Source organism: Antechinus flavipes, chromosome X (genome assembly GCF_016432865.1).
Source record: "Antechinus flavipes isolate AdamAnt ecotype Samford, QLD, Australia chromosome X, AdamAnt_v2, whole genome shotgun sequence".
In the NCBI taxonomy this organism is placed as follows: domain Eukaryota; kingdom Metazoa; phylum Chordata; class Mammalia; order Dasyuromorphia; family Dasyuridae; genus Antechinus; species Antechinus flavipes.
Genome location: NC_067404.1, coordinates 155308 through 163355, shown reverse-complemented (window position 1 = coordinate 163355; position 8048 = coordinate 155308). Strand labels below are relative to the sequence as shown.

The window sequence follows — 8048 nt, the reverse complement described above, 5'->3', positions numbered from 1 at the left end:
CGAAGGGCTTTTCTATTAAAACATTTCATAATGCGTCAAATTTATTTATTTATTGGTAAATTCATTTATATGAAATAAAAAAATATTTATTGGTAAATTCAAAAGAAAATTGTAACCAGTGGACATATGTACCTTTCTCTTTAAATATTGATGATATTTCTTAAAGATTGTGTGTTAGATTAATTATTTAATGTATCTTGCAAACTAACAACCGTGAATTAATTCAAGGGCTAGTTCTTATAATTTAGAAAAAAATTAATTTTAAATTGAGTATTTCGTGCTTGAACGTTTAAATTAAGAATGTTATCAAAACCATCGATATTTATATTTCTAATTGGTTTTCATACCTGAACTCTATCTCGTTGGAAAAAAAAAAACCAAAGATATGCAATGAATTTCATCGCTTTATTTCAATTCTAAATGGCTGAAAAAGGAGGCTTTGTTGTGTAGAGCAATCAAAACGAGGTCTTAGCTGAACCCCAGTCATAAAATGTAAGCCCAAAAAACCTTTTGTAAACTTCTGATTTAAAATGCCTTGAAAATAATTTACTTCCAGTTATCACATAGCAGTTTCTGGGAAGAAGACTGTGGCTTTGTTAGGAATAGCAGTGTGAATACAGAGAAGCCATTTTAGTTAAAACAGGCATCACGTCCCTGAAACCACAACTAAGCATAAAGCAGATTTAAATTTCTCCCCCACCTCCTAGAAAATAGCTATATTGAAACAAAAGTATTTACCCTTTAAAATCCCAGGTAAAACAATTAAACAGTAAAGATCTTTTTAAAAAAACATAAGCATTAAAAATTCTTATTTCCTGAACAAATTTATTCTCTCAATTTCTCATGTTACCAAAAAAAACGTTCCTGCTTTAAAAAAAATTTTTTTACACATATTGAGCACATTAAGGTTGAATAAAATATATCTGTACCACAGAAATTTTTTTTCAACCACAGGAATGACATCTATTTTGAGATTTACTAAAATAAAAAAGGAAAGCTTTGAAAGTGACTATTTTTGCAATTTTAAATACTAACAACTGTTTTATGTGAAAACTTTCCAGATAATCAAACTTTTATGCCATTGCCATGTAAAATTCTTAAAATCATTAATCCAAAAACTTGTTTGAATATTATTAAAGTTGTATTTGAGATAGTTAAATGACTGAAGATATAAACCACTAGATATGGAGTCAGGAAAACACTTGCCCCAATTATTTCACATATAAAATAATAATGATAATACTAAGAGAATTAATCCTTATTCTTTTGTAATATATGCATTTTGTTACTATTGTCTTAAAACAAGATAAAATTATTGTTAAATAAAATCTGTAATATTTGAAAATTTGACTACCCTTCTACTTCTGTTACACTGGTTTCTCCTACATGATGAATAATTTTTATTTCTAGTTGCACATTAGAGATGGCTAAAGGTGACCCAAAGAAACCTAAAGGCAAAATGTCTGCATATGCCTTCTTTGTACAAACATGTCGTGAAGAACATAAGAAAAAAAATCCTGAAGTTCCTGTCAATTTTGCAGAATTTTCAAAGAAGTGTTCAGAAAGATGGAAGGTAAAATTTTATTCATTTATGAAAAGCAATATTTTATGATAATTTTTTCACATCCCTCTGTCTTTTTTTTTTAAAGACAGTTCTAATAGATAAAAGTGTATCTAGAGCCTGCAAAACTTTAACATCCTAATCCCATTTTTTCCTAATCCAATCTAAACTTACACTCTTACTAGCCCTTTTACCCTAGGCAAATCATCTAATTCTGTTGCCTTCAATTTTCTCCTCTGAAAATAAGCTGCAGAAGGAAGTGGTACTTAATCTAGTATCTTTTCCAAGAAAATCCTAAATGAGGTAACAGACATAACTGGAAAATGAATAACCTATAAAAGCTTGTTTAAAATACTGGCAAAAAACAATAATAATCACCTTATAATATAATTAGTCCAGAGCTTTGAAAAACAAAAGTAGAATTTTACTTTAAATTCATATTGGATTCCTACATTGTCATCCAAAACTTCTTGCAGCTTGCTTTTGTATATGTGTGTATCTCATTAAGTGATATTTTAATATAAATATTGTAAAATAAACATATCAGTGAAATAGTACTTCTAATTTAGAATAGCAGAAGTTTAAAAAAACCAACTAGTTAGTAGCACTATTTCCTGTTTTACTGACTTATCTTATTTGAATAAAACAAATTCTCTATATATTCAATACTTATTCAGTAGTTATTGTGAACAAGGAACTATTAAAAAGTAAGCATAAGAATATGTAGTTTTCAGGAGGTTTCCATTTTTAAACATAAGCATAATAAGATTTGGGTACTGTATGGATAAAAAATTTATAAATTAATGTAACATAAAAATTTTTTTCTTAAATAAGAATATGTCTGGGAAGGAAAAATCCAAGTTTGATGAAATGGCAAAGGCTGATAAATTGAGATATGACAGAGAGATGAAGGACTATGGACCTGCTAAAGGAGGGAAGAAAAAAAAGGATCCCAATGCCCCCAAACGTCCGCCGTAAGTAAAATTTTCTGCAAAATATTGGAGACATTTTTTCAGGTTTTATTAAAAAATGTTTAATTTAATGTTTATGTTTAATTTTGGAACCAACAGGTTCCAGAGTGTGTGTGTGTGTGTGTGTGTGTGTGTGTGTGTGTGTGTGTTGTGTGTGTGTGTGTGTGTGTGTGTGGTGTGTGTGTGTGTTGTGTGTGTGTGTGTGTGTGTGTGTGTGTGTGTGTGTGTGTGTGTGTGTGTGTGTGTGTGTGTGTGTGTGTTGTGTGTGTGTGTGTGTGTGTGTGTGTGTGTGTGTGTGTGTGTGTGTGTGTGTTTTTATAAAGTACTTCAAAAATTGTGTGTGTGTGTATTTTTATAAAGTACTTCAAAAATTATTGACAGCATCCTTATGATTTCCATTGTGAACTTCTATGTTCACTTTAAAATGCTAATACAAATGTGTTATGTAATTAGCTATCCTTTAGGTTATACACACACATGAACAAATACTGTGTGTGTGTGTGTGTCTGTGTTGTGTGTGTGTGTGTGTGGCTGTGTGGCTGTGTGATTATGTATATAATTTTGATCTGTAACTTTCTCCAAGGTCTGGCTTCTTCCTATTCTGTTCAGAATTTCGCCCCAAGATAAAATCTACAAATCCTGGGATATCCATTGGGGATGTAGCAAAAAAACTTGGTGAGATGTGGAATAATCTGAGTGATAGTGAAAAGCAACCATACAATAATAAGGCAGCAAAACTGAAGGAAAAATATGAAAAGGTAAGATAAAAACTATCAAATAACATAGCAAACTTTACATGCCTTTCTCAAAAAATGATACCTATTTCAATGCTAATTTTAACTATCAAACTTAGAAATATCATTTAAAGTCTTTCAACTCTACCAACTAAGTTGTCTATATTTGTTTTTTACTTTTTTCTAATTTTAGCTAAAAACTTCACACAGAGCAGTTTTTTTTTACCTTGTTTTACCTTTGTTTATTGAGTAACACAAGTCTCTCCACATTTCTTATTTGCTTCTAAAGGAAAAGTATTTTTGTGTGTTTTTGGTTCAATTATCTATTATTTCTGGTAGCTTTTCTTTAATTTAAAAAACATCAATTATTTGGTGGTCCCTGCTCTAGTTTTAAATAAGCCTTTATTTGTGTTGCTTACAAAGTTATACAAATGCTTTATAATTTTAAAAAAATCAAACAACCTTAGTTTTTAAAAATTATTCGTGTCTTTTTTTATTGCGTCATATATAGTGCATATTATGAACCATAATTTTTGACTCCTCAAATTCAGTGGTTCGTAATGTTCCTACTATAATCTTTACCAGTTAGTTATTAAACTCTTGTGACAATTCACTTTTTCTGACGTCACCCTTATAATCCTTTTTCTATTATCATCCATTGTTCCTGCTTTATTTTGTTCATTTGGATTATCTAACCTATCAAGATCCTTTCAGATTTCTTCCAGTATATTTGCAAAAATGTTGAATATCAAAAACTGTCAAGTATAGATCCCTGCAATATTCCATTGGAACTCTTTCTGTATAACCACTTATATATGAGTTAATCCATCCACTTTGAATCTTATTAACAAATTCTTTAGTAGACACTGAAAAAAAAAATCCAGAATTAAGTTACTGAATCTACTGTAAATTGGAAGGATCGAGTCGGGGTAAGGGGTAAAAGGTAGGGAAGTGGTATGTAGTAGATAGAACTTCCCACCCTTTTGTTTTTTAACTCCATTTTCTTCTTTATAGTAGAGGGCCTGCTGTCTTTCTATCTATATGCCTGTGGTCCCTCCATATTTGATGGTTTTCGACTACTTGAATTTTCTTAATCTGAAAATTTTTCATTTAAGCTATTATTCCTGTTGTTTTTCTGGAGTTTCTTTTAGTTAAGTGGTGACCACTGGATCCTTTTTCCTTCCACAAGGTCTTTAACTTCGAATAGTTCTGTTATTCTAGGAACTTTGGGATAAAGAGAACTCCAGGCTTTTAGCTCAATTTGATATAGGGCCTAGCTTGAACTCTTCAAGATTCTGGCCTAGGTTCTCCCTTTATCAAATTGATTCAGATGTTTGCTATTCTTCTACAAGCACTTTGAAGCTGGTCTAAGGCATGTTGTTGCTGCCGCTACCTCTCTTGCTAATTTCTGAATTCCTTGCCTAGGGCCCTTCATACCCAATGACACTGCTATAATTAGGTTCCTTTCTTATTCCGTCAATCTTTTGTCTAGCATCTGTTCTCTTCACTCTAATCTGATAGTTTACTAACCTCTAACCTATTAAACACAGTTTTGTTGAAAAATCTTTCAGCACCATTAATTAGTAATATAATATTTTTATTAACTTGAGCAGTCCACATTGTCCATTGGAAAAAATTTTTTTTAGTTCAAATATTTTAGTTCTTCAGACAAATAATAATTTAGTTTCTAATTACATCATCTATATTTAAATTACGGATATGTATATATAATTTTCTATAAATTTATTGGATAATTCTCTTAATTGCTTCTTATATAGGATGTTGCTGATTATAAGTCCAAAGGAAAGTTTGAAAGTGCAAAGGGAACAGCTAAAGGTTCCCGGAAAAAGGTTGAGGAGGAAGAAGAGGAGGAAGAAGAAGAGGAAGAAGAGGAGGAAGAAGAAGAGGAAGATGAATAAAATTATATATTTGTCTTAAATTCCATGGAGTTGGGGAAACACTAAAATACCTTTATTGATACAGTGTCTACTGCATTACTAGCATTTAACTTGTAAAATTGGAAACAGGTAGTCTGGGTATTTTACCTATTTATATATCATGGCTGTGGGTGTTAGGAGCACCTTGAAACTGTATCAGTATTGTACATATTTCAAAACATTTTAAAAATGAAAAGGAAATTTAATGTTTTCCCCCTCTCTATGCACTTTGCGATTGGTAAAACAAAGCATTTAAAAAAGTGTTACAGATTTTCATGTGTGATAATTATGGTTATTGGTTAGAAATCCCAGGTTGTAAACTTATATTCTCTCTCTATATGGAGGGGAAGAAGTATGTACATATCTCCATATACAATATAAATGTATACCTGCGTGTAATTACACACACGTGTGTGTATATATATATGTATGTTTTTGTGTTGGTATGTACTAAACAAATTGTCATATTTGGAATTATGACAACATAAGAAAGGGGAAATTAATTTAGTTCTTTCATTAGGAGACATGGCCCAAAGCATGCACTGTTAGAGTAGCTTTATACAATGTCCATCTAGCTTAAAATTGTCATTTGGTATATAGTGAAATAGCAGTCTGCTGCCATTCTTAAATGTGGCAAGGGGGTAGGGTTTCAGCTAGCATGAAAAGTTTTGATTATGATTGTTAAATGCTCTTGTTTTAAAATGGAAACGTTTTTTAAAAACTTAAGGGACAATGCAGCAATGGAAGTCAAAACATTCTGTACCTAATAGGAAATTTGAATTTTTTTTGTATGTTTAGGATGTTAAAATGTTTTCCACAATAAATAAAACAGTATTAACATTTTTAAATTGTTTTTCACAAGATTAAAAATTAGTAGTAATTTTTAAAAGCAGATACATCTTGGGGATCAATTGATTCAGTCTTATAATCAAAACTATTATAAACATTACTATGATGATATTTCCCTAATCCTAAATCTTGGACACTAAATAATAGCCACTGCTGCTATCTAGTTTATCTTGATAACATAATTTTAGTTAATTTATCTATAAACTAGTATTAAGCTAATTACAAAATTAAAAACGTATATATTACAAAGTATTAACAGGAAATGGATGAATTTTAAACTTATTTAAGCTATTTAAAATATGGATAAATTAAAATTTCTGCAATATCAAGTAAAAATGTATAGTTTACATCTGATGTTTTCTACATTTCAACTTTTTTTTAATGTTCTATTCAGGTTCTCAACAAAAAAAGCACTATAAATTTGCTTAACTGCTGATGTTGAATCAGCATCTTTCCTGAGTTTTATATTTTATTTGAATTTGACCGTGTACTAAGCATTAGAGCAAATGAAAAAATTATCATTAATGGACATAAGATGGTTCTAAGTAACATCAAAATAAATTTTACTGAGAAATTAAGTTTTATTTTAAAAAGGGAAGGCAATTCACTGAGCATAGTCATCAAGCTGTAGTAATTCAGTAAATACATTCATTTTAAAAAGTATTTTAAAAAAACAGCCTTCAAATTGGAATCTTATTTAACCAACAGCCATTAGGTTTAAACATCAGAATTCCTGAATTAGTGATAATTAACCTTAGTTAGCTTTATTGTACTAAATAAGTATTTCACATTTTATAGTGAATTAATATAAAATAGGATATTATTGTACCTATTATAGTTTATACACTATATAGAGGCTACTCTTTATCAGACTTATAGGAAATGTTGAGCTCCTCTTTCTACCACTAATTACCCTACGGCCATTTATTGAAAATCTTAAATTATTTTAGTCTTAAAATTCTGTAACCTATATTTATGGAGATAAACTATCATAAACGCAGTTTTATATTTAAAAAGTATCCAACTTTTCTATTTCAAAACTAGAAAATAACTACATATGTAATAGACTTTTTTTTTTTTGCTGTTCTGTATTAAATCAGATTTCCTAAAAATAGGCCAGTTTGAAGCTATTTTCACTTAAATGGAGAAAAACAAACTAATTTAATTCCTAGTGTTCAAATACAGAAGGGCATGTTTTTTCATTGTACATTTTTTTATATAAATAGTATAGGTATGAATGATACTAATGTTTTTTTATTATATTTAGATAAAGATTGGATAATTGAATCCAAATAGAGAAACTTCTTGAAGTAATAAATTTTATGAGTGATATTAACACATATTAGGACAGTAGTATTCAAAAATGAAGTTCTTAAACTTAAAGGGAAAAAATATATATACATATATATATATATATACACACACACACACACGTGTGTGTGTGTGTGTGTGTGTGTGTGTGTGTGTGTGTGTGTGTGTGTGTGTGTGTGTGTATCCCAGTTACATTGAAAAAATACTGGCATCTGAACATTTTAAAAATTTGTTATATTGAAAAGTTACTAGTTTCTATACATTTTCTTTAAATATTAAATCTAGCTTATTCTCATGATTTGATAGGAAAAAGTGTTTTTGTTTTCAATTACATTTATCAGTTTTGTATATTAAAGACACCTAAGTGGTAACAGTTTGACACAAGATCTGGAGTGAAGAGATTGACTTTTTATATATTATCTAAGAAAAATCTCTTATCTGCCATTTGCCTCAGTTTTCTTTTCTACAAAAGTGGGAACCCTAACCCTAAATTTGCACTTCCAGTATTGAGACTAAAATGATAATTGTAAAGCTAGCAAATATTTCAATCATTAGTAAATATTAATATAAATTAAATAGTTTAATGAAACCTTTCTCTCAAATTCCCAAAACATTTGAAAGCTGTTCAATAAGATTTTTGTATTACAAAACAGTGATTTAATTTTTGAATTTTGCTTAAAGATTG

At 29.6% G+C, this 8048-nt stretch overlaps 1 protein-coding gene across 1 annotated transcript; it reads left to right on the top strand.

Moving 5' to 3' along the window:
• Positions 1 to 1414: 1414 nt before the first annotated feature.
• On the top strand, positions 1415 to 6051 carry LOC127543246 (high mobility group protein B3-like). The gene is made up of 4 exons (XM_051969295.1): positions 1415 to 1573; positions 2396 to 2535; positions 3116 to 3290; positions 5045 to 6051. Exons 1-4 carry the CDS (start codon positions 1424 to 1426, stop codon positions 5183 to 5185), a joined length of 606 nt encoding a protein of 201 aa, XP_051825255.1. The 5' UTR covers positions 1415 to 1423; the 3' UTR covers positions 5186 to 6051.
• Positions 6052 to 8048: the final 1997 nt, after the last annotated feature.

Coding starts and splice junctions, on each gene's coding strand:
- LOC127543246 (XM_051969295.1), top strand. CDS start 1,424: ATGGCTAAAGGTGACCCAAAGAAACCTAAAGGCAAAATGTCTGCATAT. Junction 1,574..2,395: donor AGTGTTCAGAAAGATGGAAG/GTAAAATTTTAT, acceptor TTCTTAAATAAG/AATATGTCTGGGAAGGAAAA. Junction 2,536..3,115: donor AATGCCCCCAAACGTCCGCC/GTAAGTAAAATT, acceptor ACTTTCTCCAAG/GTCTGGCTTCTTCCTATTCT.